The sequence below is a fragment of the Tamandua tetradactyla genome, chromosome 7 (genome assembly GCF_023851605.1).
Source record: "Tamandua tetradactyla isolate mTamTet1 chromosome 7, mTamTet1.pri, whole genome shotgun sequence".
In the NCBI taxonomy this organism is placed as follows: domain Eukaryota; kingdom Metazoa; phylum Chordata; class Mammalia; order Pilosa; family Myrmecophagidae; genus Tamandua; species Tamandua tetradactyla.
In genome coordinates, this window is record NC_135333.1 from 110,269,229 (window position 1) to 110,288,002 (window position 18,774).

At 55.2% G+C, this 18,774-nt stretch overlaps 2 protein-coding genes across 2 annotated transcripts; one reads left to right on the forward strand and one right to left on the reverse strand.

The window, feature by feature from the left end:
• Window positions 1-144: 144 nt before the first annotated feature.
• On the reverse strand, window positions 145-3,642 carry C1QL4 (complement C1q like 4). The gene is made up of 2 exons (XM_077167977.1): window positions 3,106-3,642; window positions 145-945 (listed from the first exon to the last, which is right to left on the reverse strand). The coding sequence occupies exons 1-2, from the start codon at window positions 3,640-3,642 to the stop codon at window positions 766-768; spliced, it is 717 nt and encodes a 238-aa protein (XP_077024092.1). The 3' UTR covers window positions 145-765.
• A 5,016-nt stretch (window positions 3,643-8,658) lies between these two features.
• On the forward strand, window positions 8,659-18,758 carry DNAJC22 (DnaJ heat shock protein family (Hsp40) member C22). The gene is given in 5 exon segments (XM_077170803.1): window positions 8,659-8,884; window positions 15,679-16,588; window positions 16,590-16,628; window positions 17,563-17,663; window positions 17,665-18,758. Coding segments are annotated over 4 exon segments (1,035 nt in total). The 5' UTR covers window positions 8,659-8,884; window positions 15,679-15,787; the 3' UTR covers window positions 17,759-18,758.
• The last annotated feature ends 16 nt before the right edge of the window (window positions 18,759-18,774 follow it).

An 18,774-nucleotide genomic window follows, 5' to 3' on the forward strand; every position in this document is an offset into this window, starting at 1 on the left:
TTTGTTTCTGGGGGAGTGACAAGCAGGTGAGGGTCCCTGAGAAGAGTGAGAGAGGGTCAGCCACTTTTCTTCTGCTCTGTATACCAAGTCAAGCAGTCACAAGCATCTCCCAACTTCACTTTATTGGAAGAGGCAACAGCAACTGTAGCCCCAGGGCCTAGCCCTGGTCTGGGTGGAATGGGGACTGTACAGAATGAGTTTTAAATGCCAAGAAAGAACTCACTGGTTCCTCCAGTTCAGAGGAGGGCTGCCGAGGCTGGAGCCTGGAGTCTGGAAATCGAGTTGAGGGGAGGAGGGGACGGCAAGAGAAAATTGTCAGGACAGAAGACCAGTGCATACCCCATCTAGGTGGGCTCTTTCTGTTTCTGTTCTCCCCTTCCTAAGCCACTGAGGCTTCCCTTCTGGTTCTGGGCCTTGGATCCCCTACTAGTGGAACTGCCTCCCAGCTCAGGGCAGAAGAGAGAGTCATGACTTCCCAGTCTCTCCTAGATAAGGTTTACAACTCCTGCGACACATGGATGCTGGTGATCTCTCTCCCTGCCACCCTGCTCCTCCTCAGGCCCCAACGCCCCTTCTCCTTGACCACTTACTCCACAGAGCACCAAGAGTCTGCCCAATTAGGCTGTCTGCCAGAGAGGGAAGAGTCCACCCCATCACCAGGCTCTCAAAGGATGGGGTGGCGCCTTGGGCAGGACAGCTAAAGGTGGATGGGGAGGGGAGCTGAGTCGGAGGGGCCAGCAGGGGGCAAGGGGGTTGGAGCTCAGTTCAGTCCGGGTAGATGATGAAGCCAGAGAAGGTGCTGTACTTGTTGGTGTTGCCGCCGTGCACCTTCCCACCGTCCAGCTTGATGAAAACCTCGTCGCCCACATCCAGATGCAGGATGACGCTGTTGCTGGCATAGTCGTAGTTCTGGTCTGCATCCTGGGCAATGGCACTGGCCCGAACCTAAAGAGAAAAGAGAACAGAACAGACCACTCACTTTCTCTGTGGAGCTGGAGTGACGAGAGGGGTTGGGCTGAGTCGGTGCAGCTGGGAACGCGAAGGCAACCCTAAGGCAGCAGTCTGCAAGGGCTGGGGAGGTGAGGGAAGAAGCCGGGGGTCAGTGAGGCCCAGGAGAGTGCCAAGCTTTCCTGGCTCTGCCATTCACTGGCCCTGGGACTTAGGCAAGTTTCATAGGCCACAGTCTGATCTATAAAACAGGAAGTAACAATAGAACCTATATCTTAGGTTTGCTAAGTTAAATGAATGAAGTGTGTTTAGAACAATGCCTTGCACACAGAAACCCTATTTACAGGGCTTGCGCGTATTCTCAGTTTTAAAATAAAATGAGTGCGGAGCATTATTTCTAAGATTCCCTCAGGCTCTGAGCTCTGTGAATTGTCTTCCCTGATGACCGGGCAGAGGTGCGGGCCATGGGAAGGTGCACTGATGCGTTCAAGCCTCTGGGGAGCTCATTTCCACTCACCGCACCCGCTTATGCCAGGACATGGGTATCGCCTACCCGTCCAGCAGGGAGCCCTTCCTCCCCTCTGGCCTTGCTGCCGTCGCCTCGGGCCGCCAGCCCCCTCCCCAGCCCCCCTGCTTCCCGTCCCGCAGGGGCTGGTTATTAACTCATTAATTATTTATCATTATTCTAATCACTATTTACCGTCCCCAGGGCCGCAGCGCCCGCTCTGTGGAATACAGAGTGGGAGCCGCGGAGTCCCCGCCCCCTCTGAAACCGACTCTAGATACACAGTGCCCCATCCAACCCCCTCACAATACCCGCATAGACCACGCACACCTACTCAGTGCCAAATGCAGATACTCACTGCTCTATACTTCCATCTTTGCACCTGCACCCCGAGACACACTTGCATCATGCACACACGTACTCACACTCCCTTACAAACATACACCATCCCACCTCCATACAGACACACATACACCCTCACTCCCTTTCACCAGGTTCCTGGGGCGACCAGGAGGGAACCCCAAACCAAAACCAGCGGATCTGGGAGTGAGGAGGGCACTGCGTAGGTGGTAGGTGCCGGGATTGGGACAGAGCCCCAACAAGAAGGCCTGGTGTGTCCGCATCACCACCACCCCCTCTGTGGGGCTATTCGGAGGTCACCGCTCAGCTCCAACCTCCCCCTCAGCCTGAGCAGTCCAGGCGCCCCCTCCCCTCCCCATTGCCTGCGGCCTCTCACTCTGGCTAAGCCACTAAGCGTGCCACGTCCTCAGGCTGAGTCCTTGGGGGCTATTCCCCCCAACCAATGCAGCTGTGATCCACTACTTGCACAGGGGTAAGGTGCAGTGGGACCTGGAGGCCTAGTGTTTGGAGAGGGTGTGTGGCCTGAAGCTCCAGGACTGGGTGAGAGGATGCGGTCTGCCTGTCCCTGCCTTCTTTCTTCTCCAAATCCGCTCCTTCTAACCACTTGGCTAGCTCCTAAACTGTCACACCATTTCCCACCTCTGCCTACAGACTCAGTATTAGCTGAGAGCCAGGCCCTTTCTAGGCTTGGTCCTTGGTCCTTGAGCAAGGAATAGAGCAGCTGTCTAGCAAGCCAATGAGTGTTTTCTTTCTTCCTTTTTTTTTTTTTTAACAGCCTTTTCCTGGAAAATCCTAGGTGAATGACTCCCACATGAATGACTCCCCACTGCCCACTGCCAGCCAAAATTCCATTCTAATACCAAGCAGCCAGGCCCAGATAGCTCGCCAAAGGCAAGTCTGGGAAAGACAAAGGACAGGAGGGCTGCCCCAGAAGACAGGGTAGACAGAGACAGGATTAGAAGAGGAGGAAATTGGCAGAGGCACGTCACCAAATACATCATTGCCTATAACTGGGGGATGAGGGCAGGTCTGCAATGACATTGAGCATTGAGCCCTGGGTTCTACCCTGACACTGTTCCTAAGGCTCCATGAATTCCCAGGTAGGTTGTTTCCTTCCTCTAGGCCTGAGTTCCTCTTTGGCTAAATGGAGTGCTCTATAAGTTCTTGGCAGCCTGGAAAGCTTGGATTCAGTGACACTGTTTCTGGGAAGGGGCTTCGGATGTGGCTGGTGTGCAGGGAGGCAGAAAGGTACAGCTGTCACATCCGGGGCTGAGTGAGGAGGGGAGGCTCACCTGTCCGTTCTTCATCAGGTCGGCCCACATGCTGGTGCCGTCGCCGCCGCGCATAAGCACGTGGTACGCGAAAAAGTAGACGCCGGGCATGGGGCAGGTGAACTTGCCGCTGGCCGCCTCGTAAGCGTTGCCCACGTTGGTCACCACGTCGTCGAAGCGCAGCACCTCGTAACCCTCGTGAGGCCGTCGCAGGCCGGCGTAGAAGGCAATGCGAGGCATGTAACCTGCAGGGGGCGCCGCTCCGCCAGGGCCTGGCCCAGGAGGGCCCGGGGGCCCTGGCCTGCCGGGCTCTCCAGGGGGCCCTCTGGGACCTGGAGGTCCCGGGGGCCCCCTTAGGCCTGCCTTCCCGCGCCTGCCCACTTCTCCCTTGGCGCCCGGCGGGAAGGGAGCCACGGAGGCTGGCGCACCGTCGGGGCCCGGACCTCGAGGCCCGTGCGGGTCGCACACCATGCGGCAGCGACCCAGCATCTCGTAGTGCGCGGGCCCGCGGGAGCTGTGCACCAGCAGCGGAATGGCCACCAGCAGCAGCAGCACCATGGCCACCCCGACGGCCGCACCCGCCACCCGCTTGCGCCGGCTCAGCCGCGACGCGGCCAGGGCCAGCAGATCCTCCTCACTCTTGGGCGCAATGGCGGCGTTGGCCCGGGGCTCTCCGCAGGCCCCGGAGGCGGTGGCCGGGCTCAGGCCTGGGTCCCCCAGACGGCTGCGCCTGGCTTTCCAGCCCCAGCGGACTCCCTCTGCAGCGGTGCGGTTCCCCTACCCGTCCGTCAGGGCGGAGGTCTCGCGGCGGGTAAGGCCGGTGGCAGCTCCTGGCCCTGAACTGGGGGGGTCCCCTATCACCCGCCCCTGTTCAGTACTAAGGATCCGGGATGCCTGGAATCGTGGCTTCTCAGACGGCTGGTTTCTTACGGATTTAGGATGCCGGAGTCACCTGCTCTCCGGACTCTCCGGCTGCTTTCTCACGGATGGCGGCGGCTTGAGTCTCCGGCTATACAGACGGATCGCTCCCAGTGGGAACGGGTACTGTTCCCCGCGTTCGGGACGTCCCGGGCTCTGCGTTGCCAGCGGCGCCCACAGGACTCGACCTCCTGATTAGGTTTTGCGCTCTGGCTGTTGGAGAGCACAGACTCACCTTCCTATCCCAGCCGCGACCCGGCCCCTCCTAGAGCCCTGGTCCCGCGTCTCTCTCCTGTGAGCGCTGCCCGCCTCTCCGTCCCTAACCTCCCTCCCCTCCCTCCCAGGGCGGCAGTGCGGGAGGTGTGAGCCTCCTCGCGCCGGGAGCCGCTATAAGCGGCCGAAGGCGGAGCGACCCCTGGCGCCCAGAGCTGGAAGCGCGGGGGCGGGGCGGGCAGCGGCCCCTACCCCCGCCCCCCGGGCTTCGCGGTTCCTTCCCCGCCCTGAGCTGATTCTGCAGGGATACGGGCCCCCACCGTATCTTTACCTTCACCCTCCCTCGGCCCCCGTTTGACATTCCCAGAGCCCAGAGGAGACCAGAAATGGGATAAAGCCAATGATGGGATAAAGAGGGGGTCGATATGCACACAGAGAAGAAAACAGAGGTAGATTTCAGAGCTAAAGGTCCAAAAAAAGGGGGAGGGAGGATGTGTGCAAAAAGATAGAAATTCACCAACCCGTGCCTTTCAGTGCTGGTCACCTAACATATGGTAAAGGATTCAACGGGTACTTGTTGGACTGAACTGGAAAAGGCAAATCTCCAGCCTCTTCCACCCCGACCCCCAGTGCTCAGGGCGTAGAGAACGAGCGAGAAAGCAGCCCAGCCTCGGGGAGCGAGCAGGAAACCAACAGGAAAGCAGAGAAGGAGCGACTGAGAAATCAAAGAGACGGAAAACCAAATAGAGACGCAGAGACAGAGACAAAGCTTCCAAAAGAGACTAATTGACATCTCCAGAGGGGGAGAGGCAGAGACAGAGACGGAGAGAGAGAGACGGGAGCTGAGACAGGTTGACAGATCGAGAGAGAAATGTAAATGGCGCGCTGCAGAGAGACACCCAGGTCCGTGTTCGGACTCCAATGTGACATATCAACTGTGGGGAAGACGCGGGGGCGGGGCGGTTCTGCAAGCTGGAGCGGTAGGCTCTGGGCCTGTGCATAGTGACAGTGTACCCGCAAGTGTCGATGTGGCCATGGGACGCTGGCCTTGTATGTCCCTGGGTGAGTGGGATTGTGTCGTCTTCGTGTGAGGGTCTTATGCATGAAGGGTTTGAAGGGAGGTATTTGTATTTGTCTTCTTCTTAGCACCTAAATCTGGGGTCCCATGAGTGCCATTTCTCCTACTCAAGATTTAAGAGTCGGGAGTCCACTGGGGAGAATGAGTCAAAAGGCAGCACTAGTCCCATTTGGCTTGCCCAGCCCAGCCCAGCTTCACCCCTGCTCTAGTCCCAGACTTTGTGGAGCAGGCAGTCTCTGTCCCCTCCCCTTCCTCAAGAGTCTACTGTTAGATGGAAACCCAGAGAAGTTGGATTCCACTTATGGGCCTTTGGGGAGGAAATGTGAGGATGGTTATGCAAATTAATTGAGACTGAAATGCAGAGGAAATGCGAGGCACCCTTCTGTGAGAGGTGATAGTGTCTGTCTCCTTTCTGGTGGCCAAGAGGGAAGATGCCTTGCTAGATCCTTCTTGGTGAGGGATCAGAGTCTGGGTGGTACAAAAAGCAATGGCTCTCTCCTTCCCTGGAGCCTGGCCCCTTTGGGGGAAATTTTGTGCTTCCAGGGACCCCAGGGACAGAGGCTTGGTAAAGGGACCCTAGGACTGGGGAAAGTGGAGATGTTTGGAGACCCCTGGTAATGGACAGCTGCAAAGGAACTCCTAGAGACTAAGATAACCCAGGACTGTGATGTCTGAGGATATGTGTGTAAGATGGAAGATACAGGGCACACTGAGGCATTCCTGCAGGGGAGAAGGTAGTTGCCTGATCTATTGTTTCCTCTACCCCTTCCCCTACATCCTCCCCTAGTGATGGGGAAAGAAAGGGGTTGCTGAGGTTAGGTCAGGGTCGTGGTGATGGGAGGCCCCTACAAGCCTGCAAGGTTTGAAAGAGAAAAGATTGGCAGTCATGGGGGAAGGGGCCTCCTCCTCCAACCATAAATACAAATTTTATTCAAGGTCTTTGTCACCATTTGTCTTCCTCGGGGGGCTGAGGGCCGCTCAGCCCGGTGCATGTCTAATTCTGGATCTACTCCCCCAGGCTGGATGATGGATGGATCAGAGAGGAGTGAGGAGAGAGCTGGCCCTGTCTCACACCAGCCTCCCCTGCCTCATCCTTAGACTCCATCCACTGTAGGTCCTGCCACCCCTCTCCCTCTCCCTTCTCCCCTCAGCAGAAGCCCTCTCTACACAGCCCACTCATCCTACCTACCCAGGCTCCCTTCATCTCAGCCCCTTTCAGCCCTAGCCCTCTTTTCTTTGAAGCTTCTCCTCTCCTCCCATCCCCAGCCCAGGCTGTGAGCTGCGGTGACCAGCAGGGCTGCAGACGGCAGTGGGTGTGTGTGGTGGGGGAAGCAGGCTTGGCTCGCAGGGAGCCGAGGGGCCAGCTCCATGAATTTATTCATGTTCTGTTGCTCTTTCCCCACGCTCTGGAATGAAGCTGCCAGCTCACCAGGTCCTTATTGCTTCCCCTGCAGCTGTCACATTCGGCCGAGGAGGGACCTGGGTAGGGCCAAGGCCAGCCAGTGCTGTTGGGACCAGAAGCCAAATGTCTGGACTCAAGAAGGGATGCTGGGGCCAAAGCTGGGATCTGGGGAGATCTACCCAGATCTCTTCCAGCAGCCAAGCTGGGAGGTACTGGGGAGGTGGTGTGGTTGGAAACGGGAGACTGGCAGAGAATGATGTGCTGCAGGGCATACACAGAATGGTCAGTGTAGGGGGCGTGGCGGGGCTAGAGTGGGAAAGGAAGAAGAGAAGCCCTTAATGAGACTCTAGACTTCCCACTACAGAGCCCAGCTCAGTCTGAATCCTGCCTTAACCTCCACCCATCACTGCACTAACCCTCACCCTAATCCTAAATTAGACACTTAATCCCTCTCCAATCCTAAAATGAACTCTAACTCTGTCACCTGACCCTAAATGGAATTTATCCCCTCCTGTCCTGACCTGGGGTCTCCCCAGAACTTTCCCCAGGGCGACAGACAGGTGTGTGTCATAGTTCTGAAGACCAGACTTTGGATTAGCATGTGATTAGCATATGATTTGCATGTAATATGTGCCTTCTACTCTGCGGAAGTTTTCATGTTAAAATTTTATGAAGTCTAGCGGAAAGGTCCTGGCTCCTTGAAGGTTCTCTCTTTTTGTTCCTTTTCCCACACTACTTGCCACTGATCCAGAACCCCTCAAGGGAAGAAAATGTGGGGGGTGGTGAGTAATAGATGGAAGGGAAGACCCTAGCTGGGTGATCTGCCCTCAGCTGCTTCATTTTGTAGTCTAACCCCCACAAGCCTCAGTTTCCTCTTCTGAGAGAGGAGAAGAACCAGCTAGTTGATGTTCCATTCAGATTTAAGGAAGCACCTCCCCCACCCCACCCCCACACACCCTTTCTTCCTTGCACTTTCTCCTGGAGGTTTGAAGCAGGGCCAGTCATGGTCTGGACACCCACCTACCCTTCGGTGTGGCTCCCAGCTCCCACATTGAAGATCACACAGAATTGGGAGCAGCCTAGGTTGCATGACACCATGTAATAATGGGACAGAACTTGTCCCACCTGAGAGGACAGGTGATGACTAGGGAAGGGAAATACTCTGTAGAGTGCTTACTATATTTAAGGACTTTTGCTTGCAAGTTCTCATCGCATTCTCATAGCACCCCTGAGAGGTGGGTATATTGTTTCCATTTTACAGATGAGAAAGCTGGGTCTTAGAAAGAGGAAATGGCTTGTCCAGTATCACCCTGTAAGGGGCAGTCTTCGAATTAGAGTTCTGATCTCCTGGCTTCCTTCTCAGTGGCCTGGAGAAGAGAGCAAATGGCATCAGAGGCAGTGGAGGGACAAGAAAAGCAGGGCAGGAGCAGGGAGTGCTATTGAACGATATCGGGGGAGACCTATGTGTGTGCAGCCAATGGGGACAGGGGGCTCATCACGTCCTTCATTTGCCTCCACCAACGTCGTCGAGCTTGACACCCAACAGGCAGTAACGGATGGTGTAAATTCCTGGTGGGGAAGAGGCGTTCATAATGAGTAGGAGAGGGCAGAGAGAAGGGAAAGGGAAGCGAAGCGAGCCACTTAGGAAAAGGAAAAATTGTTCAAGAGATGAAACAGAGGAAAACTGGAGCCGAGGGCTGAGCACAGTTCCCCTCCTGCTGCAGGGGCGGGGGCTGGGGAACAGCGGCGGCCCAAGAGTCTACGGGTACTTTGCTTCCTTGTGAGGAGGTCAACGTTCCTCAGCTGTGGGGCTAGCGGGAGAATGTGCCGCCTGGCCCAGGGCTTCCTCTCTTCAGCCTTTGTCCTTGGCATCACAGCTCTGTGTCGCTTTGGGTTCAAAGGGCTGCGCTAGCGCCTCAGGGCTGAGCGCCGGCAGAGATTGCGCCAGGGGTGTCAGACCTGAGAGCACTCCTGACTTACTTCCGTAGGCCTCGACCCTTGGCCAGGTGAGGCTCCTCGCCCTAGCCTCCCTTTCCAGCTCTCTGCGTCCCCCTCATTCCCCACCCATAACCGCCCACCCACCTGCTCCAGCCTCCAGTTAATGAAATGTGGTGAGCGGCCGCACAGACAGCTGTCAGACCCCTCATTTCTCGGCGGGGATATAGGATCTCGCGCTGGGAGATCGGCAGGTGAGCCCATTCGTCCGTTCGTGGGGGAAGGGGGTAGGGGGGAGGGGAGGGGAGGGGGGAACCGAGGGAGGGGTACTGGCTGGTGAGAGCCGGTAGCCCTAGAGGCAGCACCAAACTCGAAGCCTTGAAGGCCCGGCTGAGCGAGATCTCCCGGGCACCGGGGTCGGCCCTACCTAGGTTGCTCTTTTGACCCGGCCAGGAGCTCCTTCCCCTTATCCCGCAAATAGCACACCCACCGCACCCCGACCCCCGTGGACCCGAGACTCCGGGTCCGGCAACCGGGATGGGCCCCCCTCCCGTGCGCTTTGCGCTGGGGCGGCTCAGAGCTGGCAGCCCGGTGCTTCCTCCCACCCCCCTTCATCCTTTCCCTCTTACTCCCCCTCCCTCTCTCCCTTCCTCCCCGGCGGCCGCGGCCTTTATTAGGGATTCCGCGGCTGTCGGTCCCGCCATCCATCCTGTCCGCCGGCAATTAGGCGGCCAGACAAAGAGCAGCTTCGGATGGATGAGGGTCCCGGCGGATCGGAAATGTGAAGGGTCAGCTCTGCCGCCCGCGGCGTACCCCGCTCCCCCCTCCGCATAATCACCGGCCGCCCGTCACTCAGCGGGCCGCCGGGGTTGCTCCCTGGCCTGGGCCGGGGAGAGGGTGGGGGGTGGGACTGCAGCCTAGAAGCCTGGGGCTGGACGAGGGCGGGCTTGCAGCAGGGGCGCCTCCTGCCGGAGAGCGGAGCTACAGCCGGAGGCCCCTGGAAAAGGGAATGAGCGGAATTGGGTCTCCCGGCGTCCCCTGAAGAGTGTTGGGAAAATGTGGCCTGCAGGCTTCCTGTGGGGAGCCGGGACTCGGTTGCCGGAGTGAAGAGGAACGTGGCCCAGGGCGCACCCTGTTGGGAGACTGGTGGACTAAGCCCTAGGGTCTCCGGTCTGTACGAGCGCAACTGCGCCCGGGGCGGCCCCCCCTTAGAGAAACTCTTACAGGAATAGAATGACACTGAGCTTCTGGTTCCTGAGTCTCTTAAGTGAAATCCAACCTACTCACATCAAATCAAGAAAAGCTCCATGGCAGGGTCAACCCAAGTGGGGCCAAAAGGAAGTTCGGGGAATCCACATTTTACTGCGGATTCTTTGGCGCCAGCTCCTGGCTGACAAATCAACATCTCAATCTGACAATTAGTGGTCGAGGTAGGGGGGAGAGGGGCTCTCGCGCTGGGGTCTCTTGGCCCTCCCGGCGGGCAGGCAGAGAGGTGGGCGGTGCTGGCAGTGATGAACGACTCCGCGGGAGGGTGCGGGGCCCGAGAGCGCATTCATTATTGGACTGACAGAAAGGCGACAGGCTGGATGGGCCGCCAGTGGACGTGCCAGGAGAGAGGCCAGTGGCAGGAGGGGGAGTAAGGGAGGCCCGTCTTTCCAGCCCCACTGCCCCATCTGCTTCCCATCCTTCCCCTCAACCCTAATCCCAGACTTCCTTGGTCTGGGCCTTCCAGTTCTGGGGGCTGGCTCTGGTTGCAGAATTTGAGACGTGGTCGGGACTTACGCCCTCCCTTCCCCTTAGGCAATTTAAGCTCTCAGGTGTCAAAAAAAAAAAGGGTACAGAAAAGCCTTCAAACTATGCCCTGCGATCTGCCTGACTTGGGAGGAATTGTGCCTGTCTGTGCAAGCAGAGATCTGTGTGACAGGGATTGATGGGTGTGGATCACATGTAGGGAACAGTGACTGTGTGTGTCAGTGGGATTGTCAGGGATGTGTCGGCCTGATTTTGTCAGTGGAGGTGTGCATTGCCCGTGTCTGAGGATGAGGCCCTGCCTCTTCATGGTATCCTTGCCCTCACACCCCTTGCTGTCTGTCAGTTTACTGTCTCCAGTTCTGGAAGAAATGGCAGTGTGCACGGTGACAGCTGAGGTGTGCTGAGGGTGTGCGTGTGGAGGTGGGGGGTAGATGTTAACTGTGACAGTGCTAGTCTGGATAACTGCACCCCTCCTCCACCACTGCCCCAAACAATATCCCTTTCCTGAGCCTCTTGGAAGTGGTGGATGTTTTCCTCCAAAGTTTGGAGATCCAGTTGCTGATCTCTGGACTGGTTACTCCAGAGTCCTCTGTAGCCCACACCCCTACACAAACACATGTATAAATAGCCTCCAGTGTGAGACTTGATCTCCAACCCATCTGACCTCCCCAGGCTAGTGGTCAGAGAGAAGGAGGTGGATGATGAGTAGATACCTGTATGATGCTAAGGAGAAGGGGCAGATCATCAGACCTCCAGGAGAGTCTACCTCTTTGGGGCCTGACCTAGCTGCCCCTGGGAACAGGTCCAGGTACTGGTTGACACCTTGAGAGGATTACAGTAATTATACTCTAATTACTCTTCCTAATAACTCTTCATTCTGCCTTGTTTCCACTCCCCTCCCCTTCACAAACATACCAAGGTTTGTGAGGTTTGAGCAGAGCCCCCAGCCATTGCTGAAACTCATGGGTCCACAGAACAGTTAGAATGACTGAGTCTCTGGCTCTCTATTTTGTTCAGTGTAGCTTTCAGCAACCTTCTGTTTGTCTTGCTCTTCCTCAAGGCTTGGGGTATCTTCTGAAGCCTCTATAGCTTTGCCTCTGAACCCCTCTTTGTGTCTGCACATCTTCAATTTAAGGATCTTTTCCAGATTGTCTCTCTGTACTCTCTACATTTTGAGTGTCTTTTTGTTCCCCTGGGTCTCCTCCCTCTGGGGATAACTCAGCTCGGACCATGGGGATGGAGAATGGATCAGGGCTTCCTTCTTGCCACGATCCAGAGGCGATTGCGAACCCAAGGAGAGCTACTCGGCACCAAAGTCTTGGTATGGCCCGGTCGCTTCTCTATTCCAGGCACAGGCACCAGGTCGATGCTCCGCTGTCCGCGCCCAGCCCCTCCAAGCCCCCTCCTACAGGCCCCCCCCCCTCCGCCTGCATGGAAAAGGCAAATTTGACATTTTTAAATCCCGAGCCTTAGAGGGATCGATGCTGCCCAGGGGCCCCGCCCGGGGTCGATATTCCTGATTGGGAAGCGGCCGCTGCGCCCAGCCCGCGTGTAAATCACTCGGGCTGGGGGAGGGGGCACTGGGAGTTCACCTCGGTCCCCGCGCGCGGAGCCTGTCAGGGTCTGGCCCCAGCGGGATCCGAAGGTGACGGAATGAGGAGACCCACAGGCCTTAGAGACCCATAGAGAAGCTCGCCCAGGGCGGTCCCCCTCCCCCTCCCCCGCCCTGGTCCAGCCCTGCCAACTCCCGGGGCCCGCTCCGGTTTCGCTTCAGCAGCCGCTACCCTCCGTTGCCCCTGGAGCCGCCGCGGAGGCCGGTGTTGGAGCCAGCCATGCGGCTGCTCTTCTCCGGCCGCTCCCGCGGGGCCCAGGCTTCTGCGGCGGCTGTCACGGAGCCGACAGGCCGGGCCAGCCTGGAAGGGGGGATGGGGGGGTGAAGGTGGAGAAGCGCCCCAGGGGCGGAGGGAGGCCAACGCTGCTCTCCGGCGCACTGAGGGCACGCAACAGATGTTTGCGGAATTAAGGGACAGCAAGGTGGCCCGGAGCACTGAGCGGCATGGAGTCTGGGCTGGAGAAGGCGGGCAGGGCAGGGGGCAGCCCAGACCTGCACGGCCAGCTCTCCAGGGAGGCCTTGGGGCCCCTGCACAGGGATAGACAGCCCCACCCCGCCGGGTAGTAAAAAGCTAGAAGGAATGGTGAGGGAAGGAAAGTTTGGACCCCATCTATAACCGCCGCGGCCACCCCCATCTATAACCGCCGGGGCCACCCCCAGCATCGAATCTCTGCTGAGCTCTGCTGGGGAAACCAAGGCAGCGAAGCTGAAAAGGGTCAGAAAGGTTAAAAGAGTGACCAGCGACAAGGATAGGCTAGCAACCAGAATTCCTGCATGGGTCTCAGCATTCGCTCGCGGACCTTGAGACCTCTAGCGGGAAAATACACCATCATGCTGACCCACTGCAAGGCAGACCCTCCCCTCCAGCTTATTAGGTTCTCCCCTCCAGGCCCCCACCCCGCTCCTGTTTACGAACAACAATTTGGGGAAAACAATCCGGGCCGAGTGACGGCCCCGTAATTGTGACAAAGTGAGTGCGGGAGACTGGAGAGAGCGGGAGGCGGGGAGAGTGGCGGGGCGAGGCGGAGGCAGGGGAGCCTCTCGCCCGCCCCACCGCCCCCTCGTTTTCATTCCGGTCACCTCCCATCCCTCTCCTTGACTCTTCTTCTCCGATTCCTCTTTTCTCCCGGCCCCTCAGCCTCCCTTCACTTGTTCTTCCATCTCTCTTCCCCTTCCTCGGGCTAACAGCTTTTCTCCCACCTCCCACCCCAGCCGCCCTTCCCCCCGTGCATGCTTTTTCCTCGCTCACTTCTCCCTCTCTCCACCGCCCTCCACTCGTTTCTTCATCTTTCTCTAGCATTCCCCTCACCGTTGGGACCCTGGCTGTCCCCGCACAATCCCCCCTTTTCCCTCTCGGGTCTTAGCTTCGCAGATCGAGCCCTAAGTCCCCTTTTTGACCGTTCTGTCCGAGAAGCCAGCGCAGCCTGGAACTCCTGGGTTCCTCCCCTCCGCAGAGCTAACGGTGCGCGGCGGCCCAAGGGTCCCGAGTGTGCTGCCCTCTCCGCCCACTCCTTCTGTCGCTGTCATCCCAGCCTGCACCCTGCACAGGGAACTAGTTTGTTTGTCCAGCAGCCGCCACCTCGGCCCGCGCTGTTTGCTGAGCTTACAGCGCGGCGGCTCAGTGCCCGCCCAATTAAGTCTCATTCATTATTCAGCTCCCCGGCTCGCCCCCGCCCTCCCAGCCCCGGCCGCTGGGTGCGCTCGTAGTTAAAGGACAAAACAGGGAGACGCACTCCCTCCCCAGATTGGGATAGGGACTGAGGGGATTGCGGGTATGAAGGGAACAGACATACTCTTCTACCGGGAGGCGACACGAGTGAGGACATGCCCGCCCAACCCAATCCCTTCAAGCCTGGGGACTTTGGGGATCCAAGCCCCTCCTTTACAGAGGAGAAAACTGAGGCCCAAGGAGCGGCGTGACTTAGGCAAGGTCACGTAGCAGAACCGAAATGCAGGCCGAGGACATTGAAATGAAGATGTCTTGCATCTCAGCTGCATTCCAGCATTGGAGGCGGGAGAAAGGCAGATTCCTCGGCCTGCTGAGTCCAGGACTGCGTCTTTCCTCTCCTGGCGTCACACGTCTCATTCCCTAGCCCTTTGTGCACTTGTTTTTCCCTCTCTCCCATAGCCCGCAGGACTGAGCTGGGTTGGGAAGCTCCTCAGGTCTCAGGCTCTGGCCTGGATGCAGTGAGTCTCTGCCTGACAGCCCTGGAAACCCGGCGGGGAGGCAAACTCACGAGATCTCTCTCCCTGCTGCCTGCCTGTCCGTGGATGTTTCTGCGTTAGAGGAGTTGAAAGTGGAGGCGTCCCGGGTGTTTTGAAGGGCAACGGGAATATGGAGGGAGGAGGCGTCACCCTCCCATTTGTGGGGAGGAAAGAGATGAGGGCCTATTTTTGCATAAATATGAGCCTGTCTTTTTTAAGTTTGTTGGTGGGACCTCTTCCTCGTTCCTGCCAGGCAGCCTCTCCTCAGGGGCCACCCAGGGCTGCTTTGCCCCAGCCGCCTGCCAAGGTGAAGCTGGGGACCCGCCCGGACGCGCCCTTAAGGAAGTGGCAGCGCCACCTGGCAGCGGTGAAGCGACAGTGCAGGCGTGCTGGGTCCGGGCTGAGGCGCTGAGCCAGCTCCTTGAAACTAGGGGAGGCGGGAAGCGCCTACAACACCTTAAACCTAGTTAACTGGAGAGGTCGGGCTAGAGAAGCCCAAAGAGGAAAGGTAATCCCGAGAAGCCAGGAAGGGCCTTGGGGAGGGGCCTGGCCCTGAACAGCCCAGCCTCTGTGACTTTTACCCAGCAGACAGAGAAAGGCAAAGTTCATTTGGATGGAATGGGAGCGGAGTGAGAGGGGCCATTTTGACTCCGTGGGCAAGGGAAACGACTTGGCCTGACTGGGTCTGGGAGCCGGGGCACTCAGGTGCAGCCGCTGGATCCGCCCGTGATCTACGCGCTGGTGCTGACTGGTGGTGATCTGTGCGGCTAACTCTACGTAGAGGGGAGGCCCTGGACACTGGCAGGCACGCTTTGGCATCTGGTTTGACTTTTGGGGGATTCCTCCTGCTGGTTTTGGGGGGGGGGGTGCTTTCCAAGACTGCCTCGGAAGGAGGTGGTTGAATTGTGAATTGCCAGGATCTAGGTCAAAAAGTAGTTATCCAAACTGTTTAAGTGGAGGGAATTGAGGACCATGTATTTTGTTAAAGCCTTGAACCTTGCCCTACCCCCTTCAAGTTTGACTTGTATCAGGGTTTCATGGCCAGGAGAGATGGAAAACCTGGCCAGGTGTCTGAGGCAGCAACAGGAATTAAGTGTGGGGTGGAACTGAGGGCTCTCAAAGTGGGTGGGAACTTTCAAAGGGCATCCTGTCTCCATGCACCGTCATGGGTCATTTGCCAGGTTCATGGTCATATGTGAGGTATGAAATTTAAGCTTATACTTTTTTTTAATCTGTGTGCCGAGTTCTCAGTTATTCCACTGAAGTCATTTTAAATCCCATTCTCCCCTAAATTTAGAGTCGTCCTGTTTGTAAAGAACAGAACGGAGATACTAGACCAACATTGTATGGGCGAACTAGCATTTTAGGTTACTCAGGGAGATCTGGACTTGATTTCTAGTGGAAGGAGAAATGGTTTTTATAATGGGGCCTGTATATCCTCTATTCACTCTGTTTTTGTTTCTTTTTTCTACTCCTTAGGACTAAGGATGGCTCTGGGGTTATGATTCTCACCAAGAACCCTGAGATTTCTGCACCTCAAGCAATGTCAGGTGTCACTGGACTTGTCTTGACGTCCTTGCCCTAGGCAATGGCCAAGGGGCTCCTTGTGACCTATGCCCTCTGGGCTGTAGGCGGCCTTGCTGGGCTCCACCACCTGTACCTGGGGCGGGACAGCCATGCCTTGCTTTGGATGCTTACCTTAGGGGGTGGTGGGCTGGGCTGGCTCTGGGAATTCTGGAAGCTCCCAAGCCTTGTAGCTCAGGTCAACAAAGCCCAGGGGCAGAAGCAGAGTCCAGGAGGGGAAATACCCCCTCTAAGTTCCATTCGTTTTGTCGCCCAGATGATAGTGGGTATCTATTTTGGCCTTGTGTCCCTGATTAGCCTTTCTTCCATGCCCAACTTTCACATTGTAGGCCTCCCATTGGCAGTTGGCCTAGGGGTCCTGCTGGTGGCTGCTGTTGGTGACCAGACCTCAGACTTTAAGACCACTCTGGGGGTGGCATTTCTTACTTCTCCTATCTTCTATGGTCGCCCCATAGCCATCCTGCCCATCAGCTTGGCTGCCAGCATTACAGCCCAGAAGCATCGCTGCTACAAAGTTTCAGTGGGGTCAGAGACACTCAGTGTGCGTCTCTACCGGCTGGGATTAGCTTATCTTGCTTTCATGGGTCCGCTAGCATATAGCACCTTCTACAACACAGCTGCTACCCTCAGCTACATAGCAGAAACCCTTGGTTTCTTCTTGGGTTGGTTTAGCTTCTTCCCTTTCCTTGGTCACCTCATGGAGTCTGGCCTCCTTCTGCTTTACTCGACCTGGAGGCTGCTGGTGAAAGATTCTGGCTTCAGCAGTGGCTATTTCCAGGAGTGGGAGAAGCTCTATGAATTTATTTCGCAATTTTCAGGATGAAAGGCAGCAGCTGGCGTGCCAGGTAAGACTTTCTGCCCTCCCTTTCTCATCTGGGATGGCTCCAGGGGTTAGGCTAAGGCTTACTGGAGCTGGTGCCCTTTCTGTGGAAGTACTGTTCTCATGTCTGCCAGGCCAGACCCCAGAAGCATATCCTTGCTTCTTTGGGGTTCTGTGTGCAATGGGCAAAGATGCAGAGGCTCTAATAATAAGCAGGAAGAGATATAAATGTATATCACTTACTTTTTATTGAAGTATAACATGTATAAAGTATACTAATTTTATGGACACGATTATGTAACCACCATTCAGAACATTCTAGCGCTAAGAAGTTTCCCACATGCTCTTTCCCTACCTGCAAAAGTAACCTCTATTCTGACTTTTATCACCATAGATTAATCTTGCCCTTTCTTGAACTTCATATAAGTGGAATTATCTAGTATGTACACTTTTGTATTTGGCTTCTTTCACTCAACATTATGTTTGTGAGATTCATTCACACTGTTACACATAATTGAAAAATGTTTTCATTGCTCTATAGTGTCCTATCACATGACCATATCACAATTTATCTATTCTGTTGTTGATAGATATTTATATTGTTTCCAGTTTGGGGTTATTATGAATAAAGCTGCTATGAATGTTCTTGTACAGGTCTTTTGGTGTACATATGCCCCACTTTCTCTTGTGGGAAGGAGACTTTGATTGTCAGGGATATGAAGTTCCAGGTAGGAAAATTTGCAGCTATGATTAAATATCATTCCTGGCTCTTCCCAGGAGATCCAGAACTTATTCATGTTTCAAAAGCTGGAACTCTAATCAGAGACTCTGGGCCTTTCCCACAGGCAAGTAGAAGACAATTCCAGAGATGCCATAACTTATTAGCAAGAGAGCAGGGAGGGGCCTAGGTGCCCTGAAAACTTGTAGAATTCTAATTTGTCAGCTTCTGTTTTCTTAAGGCTTTGGGCCTCTCTGAGGGGGTAGCAAATGAAGAAATACATCGGAGTTACCTGGAGCTAGTGAAGACCTGGCACCCTGACCATAACCGGCATCAAACAGACACAGAGGCACTTCCTGGAGATCTAGGCTGCATATGAAGTCCTGAGCCGGCCCAGGAAGCCCAGCCCCTTAAGTGAGAAGATATTTCCTTCCTAGGATGGACTCTTCCTAGCAGAGCTGGGTAGCTTGTCGCAATATAGATATGCCCACGCTAGTTATCCCAACAGCATTCAAGAAACTGTGTGCTTGCAGTGGAGATGAGAAAATCCAAAGGAGTGAGAAGAACATATTTGTGTTCTGAATTTCCAAATTCTTGACTGTTATATTCTTGACTGTTTTTTTTAAACCAGAAAGTTGAAAAGCACATTATAAAATCAATAAAATATGTTAGACAATAGACTACCTTATTCCACCCCTTGTATATTGATGTGTGAGGGAGGAAGGTTATTTAATAATAATTATTTTTTTTAATGTGCAAAGCTTATTTAATAATGATTCTTCTTTTTAAATGTGGGCTAGGAAAAATATTAAGGTTCTAATAAAAAGAGATTTGATCTGTTTTGGAGGTTGCTAAGAGGTTAGACTGGGATTAAATCTCGAAATTTCAGGAAGAGATTTTAATTCCATTCCTGGAAGAACTTTCTAGCAGCCACACTTTCCCCAAGAAGGAACAACTGTCTGAAGGTTGAGGGTGAGGGAGAAGTTCCTCCGTCACAGGCTACCTTGCTTGGGGGAGTTTTGTAGAGAGCCCTGAGACTTCACATGGGAGTTTGGGCTGGCAGAATGCTCCAGTCTTCCCAGAACTTGAGATCTGATTCTGAGCTACACACCCAGCTGCCGAGGCCCCTACCATCTGGTGGGGGATAATAACGCAGGTGCAGAGATATCACAGTCTACCTTGTTCATTGTTTTTAACTGGCATGAGAGGTGTAAATAGATTGTATTGGGGCATTGAAGGAGGGACAGATAACATTACCTTATAGAGACTCATGGAAAGATTCATGGTTTTTTTTTTTTTTTATTAATTAAAAAAAGAATTAACAAAACAATTAGAAATCATTCCAATCTACATGTACAATCAGTAATTCTTAATAACATCACATAGTTGCATATTCATCATTTCTTAGTACATTTGCATCAATTTAGAAAAAGAAATAAAAAGACAACAGAAT